Source organism: Rattus rattus, chromosome 15 (assembly GCF_011064425.1).
Source record: "Rattus rattus isolate New Zealand chromosome 15, Rrattus_CSIRO_v1, whole genome shotgun sequence".
NCBI lineage: Eukaryota > Metazoa > Chordata > Mammalia > Rodentia > Muridae > Rattus > Rattus rattus.
In genome coordinates this window covers 52,377,187-52,396,774 of record NC_046168.1, presented here as the reverse complement: position 1 = coordinate 52,396,774, position 19,588 = coordinate 52,377,187, and the positions used below count along the sequence as shown (strand labels likewise).

At 37.7% G+C, this 19,588-nt stretch overlaps 1 protein-coding gene across 1 annotated transcript; it reads left to right on the top strand.

Annotated features, from left to right (window-relative positions):
- Positions 1-14,963: 14,963 nt before the first annotated feature.
- On the top strand, positions 14,964-15,920 carry LOC116884570 (muscleblind-like protein 3). The gene is given in 2 exon segments (XM_032885714.1): positions 14,964-15,171; positions 15,174-15,920. Coding segments are annotated over 2 exon segments (738 nt in total). The 5' UTR covers positions 14,964-15,065; the 3' UTR covers positions 15,806-15,920.
- The last annotated feature ends 3,668 nt before the right edge of the window (positions 15,921-19,588 follow it).

Genomic DNA, 19,588 nt, shown 5'->3' with positions numbered 1-19,588 from the left:
GCAAGCGCAAGGCCCTGGGTTCGGTCTCCAGCTCAAAAAAAAAAAAAAGAGAAAAAAAAAGAAGGAGAAGATTGCTAGCTCAAAGGCCTAAAAAACATCTTCAACAAAATCTTAGAAGAAAAATGTCCTGACCTAAAGTAAGAGATGCCTAGAAATATACTAGAAGCTTATAGAACACCAAATAGATTGGATCAGAAAAGACGATCCTCTAACCACATAATAATCAGAACAATAAATATACAAAGCAAAGAAAAATATTAAAAAGCTGCAAGTGACATATAAAGGCAGACCTACCAGAATTACACCTGAATTCTCAACAGACATTTTAAAATCTAGAAGGGCTTGGGCAAATGTCTTGCAAACTCTATGAGACTACAGATGTCTAGCCCAGACTATTCTACCCAGCAAAATTTTCAATCACCATAGATGGAGAAAACAAGATATTCCATGACTGAAATCTAAATTAGGTCGTGGTAGAGGATATACCTAGTACTGGCAGTGACTTGATATGCCAGAGGAGATGACACTAGGGGGAATGGCTGGAATCCCCCTTCTCAGAGAAGGGAAGGGGGAAATGGGATGATAGTATATGTGAGGAGGTAGTGGGAGGAGAGGGGGCTAATATTTGGATATAAATTGAATAAATAATATTTTTAAAAGAAAATATTTATTTTTCCAACAGAATTTAATTTTCCAACAGAAAACAATTTATTGAGACAGACAGACCAACAGACAGATAGACAGACGGACAGATAGGTAGATGATAGATAAGAAAGCAATATTTCAGGATGAAGAGAGGAATAAATATAGCCAAGAATCTGTAGAAAGAAAACTAAGGCAGTTATAATTACTGAAACACAAACTACAATTGAGAACATAAGCAACACCAAAAGTTAACAACACAATAACTTCAATCAACACAGAACTTTTTATAAGTTTAAATATTAATAGCCCCAATTATTCAACTAAAAGACACAGGTTGGCTGAATAGATTGCAAAATAAAATCCATCTATCTGTTGCTTACAAGAAAGTTACCTTAGAGTGCAAGGATGGACAAAAGACTCCAGTCAAACAAGACCATGTGGTAAGAAGGTATTACTCTCTTAATAGCTGACAAAATGGACTTCAAAAATAAAATTTAACTGGAAAAGGCAAAGAACGATGCTTTATTCTTCTCAGGAAAACAATTAACCAAAAAAACATTACTATTCTAAATGTTTGGGCACCAAAATCCACCACACCGATATCATAAAAGTATACTATTGATTTAAAAACACAAATTGATATCAACCCATTAGTTAGAGGTAAATAAATATCCCATTTTCTCCAGTATCTGAGTCATTTGGACACAATGGTACCAGAAAAACATCAGAATTAAATGGTATAATACATTAAATGGACTTAGATAACAGCTACAGAATAGTTCACCAAAACACTAAAGAGTACACAAAGGTCTTTTTCTCTAAAAAAAAAAAAAAAGACCACATCTTGGAAAAAACACCTAACAAATTCAGAAAGATTGAAATAATTTCACATATCCTATCTAACAATAATGGACACATCACATAATGGGCAAACTAATCTATAGCAAGTACACAAATTCATGGAGATTTAACAATCATTGCTGAATGATTGATGAGTCAAGAGAAAATGAAAAAGAAAAAGAATTCTAGAACTAAATAAAAATAAGAGCAAAACAGAATCTCTGGGACACGTTAAAAGCAGTCCAATGAGGTAAGTTTGCAGCTTTAAGGTCCTATTATTTAAAAATCAGAAAGAGTACAAATAAATGACTTAATGCTGTAATTTTTAAAAATTGGGAAAACAAGAACTCAAACCAGATGGCAAAATATAATAAAAATCTAAGCCAACTTTTTTTCCATTTTACTTGTTTTTTAAAATGTATTCTTCTCTCATACAATACATCCCTCCTTGCCCTCCTCCCACACCCTCTCCACCTCCCTACTACCCCAGATCCACTGTTCCTCTATTTCCCATCAGAAAAGAGCAGTCTTCCAGAGATAGCAACCAAACACAGCATAACAAGATACAATAAGAGGGGTGGTAGGGACATTCTCATGGAGACAGGGGTGCAGAGAGGAGGTATGGGATGTGGAACAGTCAGAGGGTGGAGGACCGGGAGAGGAATAAAATTTGGATATTAAAAAAAAGATGAAAAAAATTTTAATTAAAAAACAAAATAAAAAGAAGTGCCTCCATAAAGAAATTTGAAAGTTCTCATACCAGCAATTTAAAAGTACACCTGAAAAGTTCTAGAAAAAATAAAAGAAGCGAACACACCAGAGAGGAGTAGAAGGTAGGAAATAATCAAAATCAGGTCTGACATCAATCAATTAGAAACAAAGAAAATAATATAAAGAAATAATGAAACCAAAAGCTGGTTCTTTGAGAAAATCAACAAGGTAGACAAACTCTTAGCCAAACTAACCAAAAGACAGAGAGATAATATCCAAATAAATAAAATCAGAAATGAAAAGGGAGAGAGAACAACAGATGATGAGGAAATTCAAGGAATCATTAGGTCTTACTTCAAAAGCCTGTACTCCAAAAATTGGGGAAAAAATTAATGAAATAGATGATTTTTCTAGACAGATGCCACTTACTAAAGTTAAATCAATACAAAGTAAACTATACAGTCTTGTAACCCCTAAGAAATAAAAGGAATCATTAAACATCCCAACCAAAATAAGGCCAGGGCCAGATGGTTTTAGTGCAGAATTCTACCAGACTTTCAAAGAAGACCTAATGACAATATTCCTCAAACTGTTCCAAAAAATAGAATCAGAAATAACACTGCCAAAATCATTCTATGAGGCCACAGTCACGCTGCTACCTAAACCACAAAATGACTCAACAAAGAGAGTTTCAGACCAGTTTCTCTTCTGAACATCGATGCAAAAATACTCAGTAAAATACAAACGAAATCCAGGAGCACATCAAAAACATCATACACTGTGATCAAGTAGTTTTCTCCTCAGGAATGCAGGGATCGATCAATATACTAAAATCCAGCAAACTAAAACCCATATAGAAAAGCTGAAAAACGAAAATCACATGATCATCTCATGAGATGCTGAAAACGCTTTGACAAAATCCAACATCATTTCATGTTTAAAAGGTCTTAGAGAGATCAGGACACACAGCACATACCTAGACATAATAAAAGTATTATACCAATAACCAACATCAAAGTAATGGAGAATGCTGGGGTCTGAGAGTTGTTCCAGAAAATACATGAACACCGATCTCAGTCAGAAAAGAGAATGATCGGATGCTGATCAGATCAGGAACATAGTTCAGACTTTGGGAGCTGAAGCTACCACAACAAATATCTTCCTTTCTCAGGTTAAGAAGGAAGATAAAAATAAAAAACACAGGAAGTGCATAAGCAGGAAGTACTGCTCAGTAGTCAGTCCCAACTCAAGTCATCTTAGACATATGAGCTGTTGTTCATATTGAACTTTAACCTGATGGGTCCTAAATAAGGGCTTTGTGGAATTTCTTAAAATCAACCAACTTCATACAAAACATATAACAGGGGATATGGTCAGCATGACCTTGCTCTCAGTCAAGTTATTTCTCTGTGTCAATGACTGGTAGGCCCATTACAGCAACAATATGAAATAGCTGGCCATCATGGAACAGAATGGCTACAGCTGGGCTGAGGGTGTGGGGAGACCTCAACAGAAGAAACTTAAAGCAATTCCTCTAAAATCAGGGACAAAACAAGGCTGCCCGCTCTCTTCCTATCTATTCAATACAATACTTGAAGTTACAGCTAGAGCAATAAGGATATCAAGGGGATACAAATTGGAAAGGAAAAAGTCAAAGTGTCACTATTACCAGATGGTATGATAGTATACATAAGTGACCCCAAAGATTCTACCAGAGAATTCCCACAGCTGGTAAACTCCTTCAGCAAAGTGGCTGGATATAAAATTAACTCAAAGAAATCAATAGCCCTCTTTTATACAAATGATAAACGGGCAGAGAAAGAAATCAGGGAAACAGCACCCTTTACGATAGCCATGAATAATACAAAGTATAACGCTAACAAGCAAGTGAAAGACCTATATGACAAAAACTTCAAGTTTCTGAAGAAAGAAATGGAGGAAGATATCAGAAGATGGAAATCTCTCCCATGCTCATAGGTAGAATTAACATAATAAAACTGGCCATCTTACCAAAAGCAATTTACAGACTCAATGCAATCCCCATTAAAATTCCAACACAATTATTTGTAGATCTTAAAAGAGCAATTCTCAACTTCATGGGGAAAAACAAAAAACCCATGATAGCTAAAACAACCCTGAACAATAAAAGAATTCTAGAGGTATCACCATCCTGACCTCAAGCTATACTACAGTAGTAATACAGAGCAATAGTGATAGAAACTGCATGGCATTTGTATAGAAACAAACAAGTTGATTAATGGAATCAAATGAAAGACCCTGAAATAAACCCTCACTTGATTTTTTACAAAGAAGGCAAAACCATATAATAGGATACGGAAAGCATGTTCAACAAATGATGATAGTTTAACTGGATGTCTGCATGTAGAAAAACACAAATTGGTCTATATCTATCACACAAAACTTGAGTCCAAGTGGACTCATCATAAAACTGGATACACTAAATCTAATAGAACACTAAGTGGAGAATATCCTAGAACTCATTGGTACAGGAGACAACTCAATGGCTTCTGGCTCTACGATCAGTGATTGACAAATGGGACCTCAAGAAACTGAAAAGTCTCTGTAAGGCAAAAGACTCTGTCATTAGGACAAAACAGCAATCAACAGATTGGGAAAAGGTCTTCACCAACCCTACATCTGATAGAGGACTAATATCCAAATTTTACAAAGTACTTAAGAAGTTAGACACCAGCAACCCAATTTAAAAATGGGGTACAGGGCTAAACATAGAATTCTCAACAGAGTAATCTCAAATCCCCAAGTAGCACTTAAATGCTCAACATTATTAGTCACCAGGTTAATGCAAACCAAAACAACTCAGATTCTATCTTCCACCCATCAGAATGGCTAAGATCAAAAACTCAAGTGATAGCACATGCTGGTAAGGATGTGGAGCACAGGGAACACTCCTTCATTGCTAGTGGGAGAGCAAACTACTACAACCACTTTGGAAATCAATTTAGCAGTTTCTCAGAAAATCAGTAATAGTTCTACATCAAGACCTATCTATATCACTAGTGAGCAAATACCCAAAAACAGCCCCACTGTACCAATGGGGCACTCCTTCAGCTATGTTCTTAGCCGCTTTATTTGTAATAGCCAGAAGCTGGAAGCAACCCAGCTGTCCCTTTGAAAAAATGAATAAAGAAATAATAAAGACATTATAAGTTTGGTAGGCAAATATATGGAACTAGAAAATATCCTGGGTGAGGTAACCCAGACTCAAAAGCCCATGTAGGCTATGTACTCGCTTATAGGTGGATATTAGCCATAAAACTCATGCTACACTCCACAGACCCAAAGAAGCTAAACAAGAAAGAAAGCACAAGGGCGGATGCTTGAATCTCTCTCAGAAGGGGAAATAAAGTAGTCGTAGGAGGTAGATGGAGGGAGAGAAATGGGTGAGAGAGGAGATGGAGGATTGGGAGGGGAATGGGGAGAGTTTCAGGATCAGGTGTGAAGAAAGACAGGAGAGGTGGCTAGATGGCCAGAAGAATGAATGAAAATCTGTACCTGCCTTGGGGGAGAGGGGAGAATCTCTAGGGTGTCCTAGAGACCTGGGATAGAGGAAACTCCCAAGAATCAATGGAGGTAAGCTTAGTTGAGACTCACAGTAGAGTGGGTGTTTAGAACCTGAAGAAGCCACATTTTGTAGCCAGACAAGTACCCCAGTGGAGTAATAGGGACACCAACCCATCCCCAAAACTTTTGACCCAAAATTTATCCACTCTACAAGAAATGGAGGGACAGGGAATGGAGCAGAGACTGAGGGAATGGCTGAGCAATAACCAACCCAACATGAGACCCATCCCATGTGCAATTTTAGTAACTCTGTTATGCTTGCAGACAGGACCCCAGCATAATTGTCCTCTAAGAGGTTCCACCCAGCAGCTGACTAGGATGAATGCAGAGACCCACAGCCAAACATTGGACCGAGCTTGGGCATTCTTATGGAAGAGCTGGCAGTAGGATTAAAAGCCCCAAAGGAGATAGGAACCCCACAGGAAGCCCAACAGAGACAGAAAACCTGGACCACTGAGAGCTCTCAGAAAATGAGAGCAAACACAGGCTGGACTGAAGCCCCCACATATATACATAGCAGATGTGCAGCTCAGTCTTCCCGTGGGTCCTGAACACCTGGAGTGGAGGTTATCCCTAAAGCTGTTTCCTGTTTGTGGAATGTGTTCCCCTGGCTGGATTGCCTTGACAGGCCTCAGTGGGAGAGGAAGGGCCTAGCCTGGCAGAGACTTGATATGCAAGGATGGTGGACATCCAAGGCAGGTCTCTACCTGTTCATAGGATAAGTAGAGAAGGATGGGGAGGGATTATCAGAGAAGGAACTGGGAGAAGGCAGCAATTGGGATGTAAAGTGAATCAACAAATTAATTAATAATAAAAGAACAAAAAAGGATTGTGAAAATGACCATCCTACCAAAATCAATATTCATTGCAATTTCAACCAAAACCAACATCTTACTGTTCACAAAGATATAAAACAAACTATTCTAAAATTCATATGGAAACACTAAAGACCCTGGGTTAGCCAAAACAATCCTAAGCAAAAAGAGTAGTTCTGGAGAAATTATCAATCTAAATCTTAGAATATATTATAGAGCCATAGTAATAAAAACAACATGGTTCTGGCATAAAAATAAACTTGTGCAATAATGGAACAAAACTGAAGGCCCAAACATAAGTATACACAACTGCAAACATCTATCATTTGACAAAGAAGATGAACACACACACTGGAGAAAAGACAGCATCTTCAGCATATAGTGCCAAGAAAACTCTATGTCCACATGTAGAAGAAAGAAATTAGAACCATTTTATTACCCTTTATTTAAAAAACAAAAGAGGCCCTTAAAAATGGACCTAGGAAGTGAGCAGTTGTCAGTCTTTTAATGTCTGACACAATAGATAAAAAATCAGAAGCAGTGAGAAAATAAAAAGAGCTGTTTCATGACAGTAAAGGGAACAGTGTGTTAAGAGTCATTATGATTTTAAATACATGTTCAAACACAAGTGCTCTAAGTTTCATAAGACAAACTAATCATCATAAAATCATATAACTAGCACAATAGTAGCAGTTACCTTTAAGAACATAATCTCATGAATTTACCAACTTTCCAACAAAAATTAAACAGAAAACTATGAGACTTAAATGGCATAATTCATCAAATGGACTTACACACCCCAACACAGTATTTTATCCAAATGCTGTTCTTCTTAGCAAACCATAAAACTTTCTCACAAATAGGTCACCTTGTAAGACACAAAGCAAGTACAAAAAAAATGAAATAATCCTTTATATCCTATCACAGTGTAATAATAATGCATATTAATAACAAGAGAAACCCTAGAGCACAGACAACGTTGTAGAGATTAAACAACACATTATTGAATAACCAATGGGTCTTCAAAGAAATCAAGAAGGAAATTTCTCTTATTCACTATAATTAAATGAAAATGCAACACACCAAAACCTGCTGTAGTCTTAAGATGGATGATCACAGCATATAAACATAAGAAATCAGAGAATTTTCAGGTAAATATCTCAATGGTACGACTTAGAGCCCTGGGAAAAAATTTTTTAAAAATCCAAACCCAAATCAATAGACAGCAAATATCATTAAAATAGGGCAAGAGTTAGATCTGCAGGCTCACGGTGAATTGTAGCTCTTACAGCAGTTCTGAGGTAGCTGTGGACCCAGGTTGGGGAACAGACCTGAACCAATGGAAAGGCTTACAGTTGCATGGAGAATCCCAAATTCCCCAGTGCTTTCATGATCTCAGTAGAAGTAATGAGTGGATCTTGAATCTGAACCAAGATAAAGCTCCCACTTAAGCCAAGAGTTCCACAAGCTGCAGGGAATATCGCAGACACAGAAATGACTCCAGATGACCCAAGACAATACCTGACCCTTGGAGAAAGACTAGAGATAAAGACTCTGCCCCTAAATACCAGTCCACCAAGATTTAAATATCTCCTGGTTATTGGAAATGCCTCCACGAAAAGGAAAGTTTAATTTTAAAAAATATCAAAGAGAAGGGGAAAAGTCTACCAACAAATCAAGTCCAGATGCACAAGTCTAAGCAGAAGTAAAAATACGAAAAACCAAGATGTTATGTCTTCTCCAAAAATTACAAATCTAATAGTAATTGCCCCCAATAAGAATTAACTAAAAGAACTTTTGGCCTAAGAATTTAAATAATGATTCTGTGTCTTTAAAAACAATTAGTGAGTGCACATTAGCAAAACAAAAAGAACCGAGTTATATAAAATAGTCAATCTAAGTTACGAAAACCTAATTCAATACAGAAAATTGCTGGAGAAAAAACTGAAGCTGGAAATTAAAAGTTCAATAAACCACATGGAAAGCACACGGGAAATCCTCGCTAACAGAATGGATTGTGAGGAAAACAAAGTGTTAGGGCTCGAAGACAAGATAGAGGAATTTGATCACATGGCAAAGACCAATAATAAATATGCAAAAATGGAACAGGGGGGAGCTCTTGGACCAAACCTTCACATTACTGTCATAGAAGAAGTAGAATAGTGCCCCTATTAAAACTTAGAAAATGCTTTCAATAAATAAAATTAATTTTTTTAAACCAGGAGAAAGAAATGCTCAGTCTGGAGCATGAAGCATCATAACAGCAAATATACAAGATAAAGAAACTCCCCATAACATGTTATAAACTACTAACATCCAATGACTTAAAGGGGAAAGCTGGTGAAAACCTCAAAAGAGAAGGATGAAGTGACTTAAAAAGCCAAGTCTATCAGAATAAAACTTTTTTTCTAGAAATATTTAGAGCCAGAGAGAGCTGGAAAGATAAATTCCATGTTCAGAATGAACACACATTTCAACCCAGACTATCATACCCAGCAAAACTGTTAAAACTTGAAGGAGTAATACAGACTTTTCATGACAAAATCAAGGAACTTACCACTATTGGACTAGCTGTACAGAAGACACTGAAAGCAAGACTTTATGCTGAAGAGAAGGCCAAATACACCAAAGATGTGACAGGAAATAAATAATTCCAGGAGAGTAAATCAAAAGAGGTTTATAAAAATAACACGAAATGAACAAAATGACAGGAACTAACACATGTCTTTAGTAATTCGCAAGGCATCAAGAAGAAAGGATTTGTTTGAGGAGCAAACAAAGTGACAAATCAGGAAAAGATTTGACAGAATGAGTTTCAACAGGATACACCCAACGCTTCTGAGAACAGACAGGAAAGAGGGGCTACTTAAGGCAGTTCAGTTTGTTGAGGGTTCACAGCCGTTCAGTGGATGGCAGTTCAATTCACAAAGTTCAAAGGCAGTTTTAACAGGACGGTTTTACGGAGACAGGTTGCAAAGAGAACAATCTAGACACAGGTTAAGACAGAACAAGCCAGAGAATAAGAGGGAGTCAGAAAATTAGAACAGATTGCTAGACTTAGTTTGAGGCCACACAGAGCAATTCAGTGAGAAGCTGAGACCACAATATTATAAATGTGCTTACCATTGAAATATACATCTATAAGGGCGAGATCATAGATACATAACTCATATCTCTACAAAATTTCTTGAAATGATTGAGTTAAAATTACTTATATGCATGAGTATTCATAGACGATTAACATATAATTACCCCAAAACTAAAAGGAATCAAAATATCTTCCATAAATAAAGTGAATGAAAACTGAAAAAAATAAATAAAAATGATGGTTTGATCTATAATCTTCCTCCCCAAGAAGCAGCTTTTATACTATCAGAAGATACTATTCAAACTGTTAAATGATGATGCAAAGGTCCTGCCAGCTTCACGTAACAATGACTGCCCTGGTAAGATTTTGTGAAATAATAGTATTTATATCTTAGAGGCAATCAGCATACATAATTGGACTTAAAGCCCTCTCTATAGTAGGCAATTGTGGCTGGACACCACAGACTCTAGAAGAAAATCTACCATTGCCATTTTTTTTCTAAACCAGTATACCTTCAAATTATTTTCTAAATAGTTATCCTATACCCATAGTAGAATGTAGCCTTCATCCCTATCAAATAAACTTTTTTGCTGAAAACGGAGGCTTCTACATGGATCTAGAATTAGTCAAGATGCAAAGAACAAGTCACCATGAGGTGCCCAACCTCAGCTGGAACATCGACAACATAACCACTGCGCCTAAGTCTCACGGAACATCACGGAAGAGGGGGTATGAAGATTGTAAGCCAGAGGACAAGTGTAAGTACTGACACACATTATCTTCTAGACATGATGTGGATTCTTCACCCATGAAAAGCGTCAGTATAGTTGCTTTTATGAGACCTGTACAAGGGCCATACCAGTTGTCAAGCCAACCTGCTTGAGAAATTTTCACAAGAATCCACCCCTAAATTAAAAGCTGCAGTCATTCAATGGCAGCTGAGCAAAGGAAACACTTTCCTTCAGGGGCAAGCCCCTTAATAGCTTTTCAAATTATAATTAATCATCCCTAAACACCTGTATATATGGGCAACACTAACTGGACTCTAGATTATAGATAGATAGATAGATAGATAGATAGATAGATAGATAGATAGATAGATAGATAGATAGATAGATAGATAGATAGATAGATAGAGAGATGGATAGATAGATAGATAGATAGATAGATAGATAGATAGATAGATAGATAGATAGATAGATAGATAGATAGATAGATAGATAGATAGATATAGATAGATATAGATAATGTGTGTATATATGTGTATATATTTACATATATATATATGTATGTTTATATAATTAACAATAATAATTATAGAAGAACTTAAGAAGGATTGGAAAGACACAAGAAAGTTTCAAGTGGGGAGTAGCAGAGGTAGAAATGATGTAAATACAGTGTAAAGTATGAAATTATCTAAAATAAATTAAATATGAATACATGCATATAAGAAATGTCTATATTGCTTTTATATATGTTTTAATAAAAGAATTAAAGTAATGTATTATTATCTACAGAAGCCTTTGTCAGATGTTTTTTCTTGTATATTATCTGAGGAAACGGAATTCAAGAGGCTCCCGCCATCCCTAGAAATGGCAAGAGTGGCATTTCTCATGTAGAGATTTTCATGGATGATTTCCTTTTCCCCCAACGCCCCATTATCAACTTGTCTACACAGGATCTGAAAACCCTGTTAAAATGTTATTGTTTGATTATGTTCATCCCCTCCTCTTCCTCTTCCCAGATCCATCCCTCATTCCACAGTGGCCCAAGTTTTATGCCTTCATTTTTTCATTTCATCAATTCCCATAAGTGCTGTCTATTTACTCATAGCTTTGTGACTAGAACATGTAGGTTCTAGAACGAGTCACACTTCTAAAGAAAGCAAGCTCTCTTGCTCCTGCCAACTAACCATTAACAGCAGTTCTACCGCTAGATAAGACCTCAAGCACATGCCCTGTTCATACTGAGGTTTTGGTCTGGATTGAGCTTGTGTGAGCTGTCACGACCCCTGTAAATCCATATGTGCATTTGTCCTGTTATGACAGAAAAACTCTCTTTCCTTGAATTCATCTACTACCTCTGGTTCTTACAGTTATTCTGCCCCCTTTTCTCTGCTAGTGGACTATAAACTGGTAACTACAATCTAGAAATCAGTGTGGAGAATCCTCAAAAAGACAAAATACATCTGCCACATAGTCCAGCTCTAAAAATCTTGGATATACACCCAAAGGACTCCATATCCTCGTGTGGAGGATATCTGATCTTCTGTGTTTGTTGGTGTCCTATTCAAAATACTCAGTGAGTGGAAACAGCCTACATTCCTATCAGATGATAAATAGATGATAAAATATAGGATATTTGCCAATGAAAAATTATCAGCTGTTTAGAATGTGTGTATGAAAATGAATAAGGCTGGAAGTGATCGCTGTAAGTACAGTAACTCAGGTCCAAATATGCTTGAAAGTGCACACACTTCTCCTGAGATGAAAATAATGCTCTATTTCTCCTGTTAATCTGCTAATTTGGAAGCAAATGAATAAGGAAAGTTGGCCAGATGTTCTCACAATTTATAAGCCAGTGTTAAATCATTTAAATTCAGTGTGTGTGTGTGTGTGTGTGTGTGTGTGTGTGTGTGTGTGTGTGGTATTAGAGGAGGAACAATTGTAAAAAACTAAAATATTTACCTGAAATTCTATGAACAAAGCAAGACTATTTCATTGTGCTCATGAAAATATTGCCTCTTTTCAGTCTTTTCCTCAAAGAAATGAAAGAAATGTATTGGAATCAATAAAGATATTTCACTGGGTTTTAATGTTACTGTTTTGTGTTTTGAGACGAGGTCTCGCTGTGTAGCCCAAACTCACCTCAAGGTTGTGATTCTCTGAGTGCCACCAGCCAAGTGCTGAGACTACAGGCTGGTGCCAATCTCGTTGCTTTAGGATTACATTTTCACGTGAAATGTTAGCATATGGACCGTTATACGAAGAGCTAACCGCATCTACAAATAAATCACTAAATATAGAAATGCTCTTCCAAGTAAATTTATTTTCATCCTTTGCCTTCATGCATTCCCACAGGAAAACTGAAGAGAGCATCCTTAAATGCTCTAAAGTTAATTGTTGTATAAGGTTTTTGAAGATTACTAAATTAGAAGCTAATGCAATTAATGTCAATTATTAGTTAATACTTCCTTTTATTTAGCTGAAAGAAATAATGACAAGTCAAGAAAATAGATCCAATAATTGGCATTAAGGTAAAACTCAAAAATGAACATTTTATTTTATTTCTGATAACTTCATTGTATCCATATCAGATAAAATTGTCATTTATAACTAAACTTTCCGCACATCAAATTTGCCATTTTATTAATAACAAAAAAGTGTATCCTTTTTTCTATCAACATTCAGCTTTTTGGTTATACTAAGCACTTAACCTAGTTTCCTATCATTTATTCCATGGAAAGGTAGGCTTAAGACACTCCAAATCTGAAGTTTAGTTACAGACAGATTTGAAGAATAAAACCAAATGTGCTCTAAGAAATGTACTAATAGTTGACATAAGATCATTAAACTGATCCATGAGTGTCTGCTATTGATTAACTTGAGTTAGACAGATCAAAGATGTCAGCGTAAGACCTAAAACTGTGGAACTGCTGAAGAAAAATAGAGTGTGCACATAAACGTACAGGTGCAGGTACAGATTTCTAAATAGGATTCTAGTGCCAACAATGAGTCCAACAACAGATCCAACAACCAAGAGTGGAATGCCAACAAGGAAACTGTTGATCAAGAGAAGAGGCAGCCCACAGAAGGGGAGAAAATCTTTGCCAAGTATATATCTGACAGAGGACTAATGTCTAGAATATACAGAAAACTAAAAAGGAAAATGGAGACTAAACTAAACACCGAAAGAAAGAAAGAAAGAAAGAAAGAAAGAAAGAAAGAAAGAAAGAAAGAAAGAAAGAAAGAAAGAAAGAAAGAAAGAAAAGAAAGGGAGGAAGGAAGGGAGGGAGGGAGGGAGGGAGGGAGGAAGGAAGGAAGGAAGGAAGGAAGGAAGGAAGGAAGGAAGGAAGGACAACCCAGTAGAACAGAACTGAACAGAGTCTTAAATGAAGAATTATGAATGAATAGGGAAAAGTTGTGTCTTCATCTTTAGTCATCAAGGAAATATGATGAAAATACTTTCAGATTTCATCTTACCCCAATAAGAATGATTAACACCAAGAATGCAAATGACCACAAATCCTGGCATGGTTGTGGGAAGGAGGGATGCTTATACACTGTTGGTGGAAGGGGAAACTTCCACTTTGGAAAATTTCTCAAAATAAAAACCCATAAATTAAACTACCATATGTCTCAACTATACCACTCCTGGGCATACACCCAAAGGACTATATCCTACTACAAAGATAGATACATCTGTGTTCGGTACTGTTCTACTGGCAATGGCTAGAAAATGGAACCTGTCTAGATACATATCAAATGACGAACAGACAATGAATTGTGCTACATATACACAATAGAATTCAGCTACAAAGAAGAATTAAATTATAAATTTTACAGGTATAAAATTATTCTTCCTGAGGTAACCCACGCCCAGAAAGACAAGCTACACATTCTCTCAGATGTGCACATTATAGCCTCAAATGCTCACTTTTGTGTGTTTTAATTGGAGCAAGTTTGGAATCCAGGAAATTAGAAAGAGCCATTGATGGGGGATGCTTTAAGGGAAAGAGGACAGTAGCATATGAGCATAATAAAAATAAAGACAGGGGATTGGGGATTTAGCTCAGTGGTAGAGCATTTGCCTAGCAAGCGCAAGGCCCTGGGTTCGGTCCCCAGCTCCGGAGAAAAAAAAAAGAAAAGAAAAGAAATAATAAAATAAAGACAGGGAATACTGTGGAAGAGAGTGGTTAAGCAAAAAGTGGGTAGGGATTAGCAGGATAATGGTTTATGAGGAGGAATCAACCAAAATGAAGGAAATATGATAGAAATATACTCCCTTACACGCACGTACAAAAAATATTTTAGCCCTACCACCCAGAACACCCAAAACTAGATAAACTATTGTCATTGCTCTTGGTGTCCCACAAGAAATAGATAGTAAGAAACTATTCACTACCCTGTGGCGGTTTGAGTGAGAATGCCCCCCATAGGCTCATATATTTGAACCATTGACCCCAGGTGGTAGAACTTTTGGGGAAGGATTAAAAGGTATGACCTTGTCAGTCCCTTCTTGCAGCCGGTCAGGGTCGGTGCACTCATGAGAACTGCCAGTACCTCCACCCTCCACCCCACTTAAAGTCGCAGCTAGAAATTAATGGGAGAAACAATCTGATTCAACAGAAGACTGCCGCAGCCATGTTCGCCCAGCAGATGCAGCTTTTGCTCCAGAATGCTCAGATGTCATCTCTTGTATCTTTTCCTATGAATCCATCACTTGCAGCTAATCCTACCATGGCTTTCCATCCTACATACCTCATCCTGGGATGGGCCTGGTTCCTGCTGATCCTTTTCCAAATGGTCCGGTACTGATTTCTGGAAACCCGCCTCTTGCACTGTCAGGAGTTCCTGGTCCAAAACCACCTCGTACGGATAGACTGGAGGTTTGCCGTGAATTTCAGCATGGAAACTGTACCCATGGGGAGAGCGAGTGCCGCTGTGCTCACCCCACGGATGTTTCCATGATTGAAGTCACTGATAATACTGTGACAATCTGCATGGATTACATTAAAGGCCAATGCTCCCGGGAGAAATGCAAGTACTTTCACCCACCTCCCCCCTTGCAGGCCAAACTCAGGGCAGCTCATCACCAGATGAACCATTCGGCTGCCAATGCAATGGCCCTGCCGCCTGGTGCACTTCGGCTGATACCAAAGAGGTCAGCCCTTGACAAGGTCAATGGTGCCACTCCAGTCTTTAACCCCAGTGTTTTCCACTGCCAACAGGCTCTGGCTAACATGCAGATTCCACAACTGGCTTTTATCCCGACAGTACCCATGATGCACCGTGCTACACTTTCCACCATGTCTGTAGCAACACCACCTGCCAGCAACGTTCCCTACGTTCCAACAACTACAGGCAATCAGTTGAAATATTGAGCAGCAGAGTTACAGAGTATCAGAATCTCTCAACAAGAAACTCCATGTGGCCTTTCTACATATGTTCTCGTATGTCCAACACAACAATAAGCATGGTGCAGTCAATATATTAAAGCACAAACACCTGTTGACAAGTTCAAGTTTTAAAAAAATCTGTGGAGATGTTGAAGCAAATAGAAAACTAACCACTCTGTGTTACCTTATTGGATTAATTGTACATGAATTAGCGTACAGAATACAACCATACATCTTTGTCATGTATATGAATTACCAGATCCATGTTACATTAATTTTCCCTCTGATAGAAATTGCCACATTGAATATAACCATAAAATGTTGTGACTTTTTTCAGTAACGATTTATGCTAACTGAAAATCCACAGTGTACTGTAGGCTTACTGTATACTCTTGGTGGATAAATTCTGTTTTTGAGGTGTTACCTTACTATTTTGTTTACAAGATAGTCTATTAGATTAATGTAGAATGTAACCGATATTTCCTATCCATTTTCCTCCATTGGTATATTGTATTAAATTGGGTTCTGCCTAGTGAACTAGACTGTTGGGGAGAGGGCAGCAATGGGGGGAGGGGGGAGGAACACCCATAAGGAAGGGAGGGGGATGTTTGCCCGGAAACCGGGAAAAGGAATAACATTTGAAAATGTATATAAGAAATACTCAAGTTAATAATAAAAAAAAGGAAAAAAAAAAAAAAAAATAAAGTTGTCAGTTGAATGAAAAAAAAAAAAAAAAATTGGGTTCTGTTTAGCTTTTCCAAGCTGTAGTGTTTTCTTATTATATGTGGTGTTTGGTTTCAATTAGAATGACGTAAGTGGGAACAGAACTATATGTGACTGAAAAGTATAACAGGTTCGTGGTAATATGCCCTCTTTAAAACATTTCTTGAGATATACATTCTGAAGCCCCCACTTCTGAGAGAACACAAAATCTGTTCATGTGTAGGATTTCACCTGTAGATCTGACCTTGCATAGTCAATAATATACTAAATTTTTAAGGAAGAAAAATGCGTACCTACTTATGATAGGAAAGTTCAAATGTTAACCTCAAATCATTCCTCTTAAGTAATTTGAGAATCAAGTGTTCACACTCCAATAAATTTTGTAGCATGTTAAAAAAAAAAAAAGGTATGACCTTGTTGGAGGATGTATGTTTAACTAGGAAAGTAGGGCTTAATTGGAAATCCTTCTAGGAGCTTTGGAAGACAATACTGATGAGAGCAGCATAGAATATGAAGGCAAGCTCAAGAGGTTTCAGAAAGGAACAACAGCATCAACTACAATATTCACCATTCACGTAATATGTTGACAAAGAATGTGGCTGCTTCTGCCGTTTTCCTAAAAATCTGACTGGGTCTAAATTGAAAAGCATTGGATTAATTTTCTTTCCAGAGCTTTCAAGACAGTACAAAATTGGTTCTGTTGCATGGTTATTAGTAATCATCCTTGGGCAGATATCTGGTGAAAGGACCAAGCAGGGCAAAGAGAAGTAAAAAACGTGTCTTATCACCAGCCCTGTAATATAGACTGCTTTGCAGGTATCTGTCTTCTCAAACTACTCCCATCCCCCAGAGACACTGTTGAACCTTGTACCAGATCCAGGTTTCTCCCTCCCTGTGAACTCTCTCCAAGCTCTCTCTCTGAGCCTACTCCCATTCTTTTGTGTCAAACCCCAATATCTAGAAATGAATTTTAATCTATAAGCCCACACACCCAATTGCTACACCTGACAGGGACTCAGGTAATTCCTTCACACTCTCCTTCCTGTCCTCCATTACAGTCTTGCTATTCTCAACCTATGTCCCAATAACAATGCTCGCAGTTGCCTCTCCTCCAGCCACAACCCCATTAAATGGAGAATCTGACTGTTGGTTCAGAAGAATGGATACCTCCCCTTTCTCTCCAGGTTATTCTTAGCTATTTTTTGCAGCCCACTTGCAGGATTCTCTCATCACACATCTCCAAATCCCTGGGGGACTCTACTTCCTGATGTAGATAGGATCTTCCTTGGCCATTTCCTGAAGCCATTCTCAGCATTTTCTCCTAGCCCTCCTCTATTCTTCTCCATACTTACTGACATGCAGAAATATTACCTCCCAGAAAATCCAGAGCCACCACATTTTCTTAAAACCAAGCTCATGAAATTTTCTCCAAAACTGACCACATACTACAATAAAAAGAAAGTTGCAACCGATATAAGGAAATAGAAATTACACCTTGCATTCTACTTGATCATCATGATTAATGCTGGATATAACAATAGAAACCGTACAAACTCATGAACAGTAGGTCAAGACAGAAATTAAGAAGGGATTTAAGTACATAGGCGAATGCTAGCAACAAACCACTGAACTGAGAACGGGACCCTCGTTGAAGGAATCAGAGAAAGGACTGGAAGAGCTTGAAGGGGCTCGAGACCCCATATGAACAACAATGCCAACCAACCAGAGCTTCCAGGGACTAAGACACTACCCAAAGACTATATATACATGGACTGACCCTGGTCTCCAACTGCATAGGTAGCGATGAATATCCTAGTAAGAGCACCAGTGGAAGGGGAAGCCCTTGGTCCTGGCAAGACTGAACCCCCAGTGAACGTGATTGTTGGGGGGAGGGCGGTAATTGGGGGAGGATGGGGAGGGGAACACCCATGTAGAAGGGGAGGGGGAGGGATTAGGGGGATGTTGGCCCGGAAACCGGGAAAGGGAATAACAAACGAAATGTAAATAAGAAATACTAAAGATAATAAAGATAACAAGAAAAAAAAAGAGAAGTGATTGATATAAAGACTTTCTGGAATTGAATGAAAATGTAATTAAAACATACTCTAACCTACAGGAAATAATGAAAATGGCATTGCCTAAAAGGCAAGATCATAACTCCAAATGCCTACATAAATAATAATAATAATAATAATAATAATAATAATAATAATAATAATAATAATAATAATAATATATTTGGTTGTGAGCCTAGTCTTTAGTGGCTGAGCCAGGAGCCTAGCATGGCTGCCATCCTAGAGGCTCAATAAGCAGCTGAAAGTCAGATGCAGATACTGACACACAACCAATGAACAGAAACCAGGGACACCTGTGATTGAATTAGGGAAAGGCTGAAAGAAGCTGAAGAGAAGGGCAACCCCATAGGAAGAACATCAGTCTCAACTAACCTGGACCCACGAGATCTCTCAGAGACTAAGCAATCCGCCAGGCAGCAGACACCAGCTGAGATTAGGCCCCGGGCACATATAACAGCAGAGGACTGCCTGGTGTGGCCTCAGTAAGAGAAGATTCCCCTAACCCTCAAGAGACTTAAGGCCCCAGGGAATGGGAAGGTCTGGTTGGGTGGGGGTGAGGACATCCTCTTGGAGACAGGGGAGGAGGAATAGGATTAGGAACAGTTGGAGGGCACAACAAGAAGGGGAAAATGACTGAATTGTAAAAAAAAATAAATAAATATTAAATAATAGGAAGAAGAGGAGAAGGAGGAGGAGGAAGAAAAGAAGGAGGAGGAGGAAATAATATAGAACTTTTATACTATTAATGTAACCTCACACCTAAACGCTATATAACAAAAGGAAGACATGATACCCAATAACAAAGTATTAGGCAGGAAAAAAATGAAACATATTGCTGAAGCCAATGAAATAGAAACAAACAAAAACAAAAGCTCAATGGAACAAAGAGTTGGCTCTTTGAAAAAAAAACAATTAAGACTGATAAACCAAGATCCAAGAAAGAAGATCCAAATAAATAAAATTAGAGATT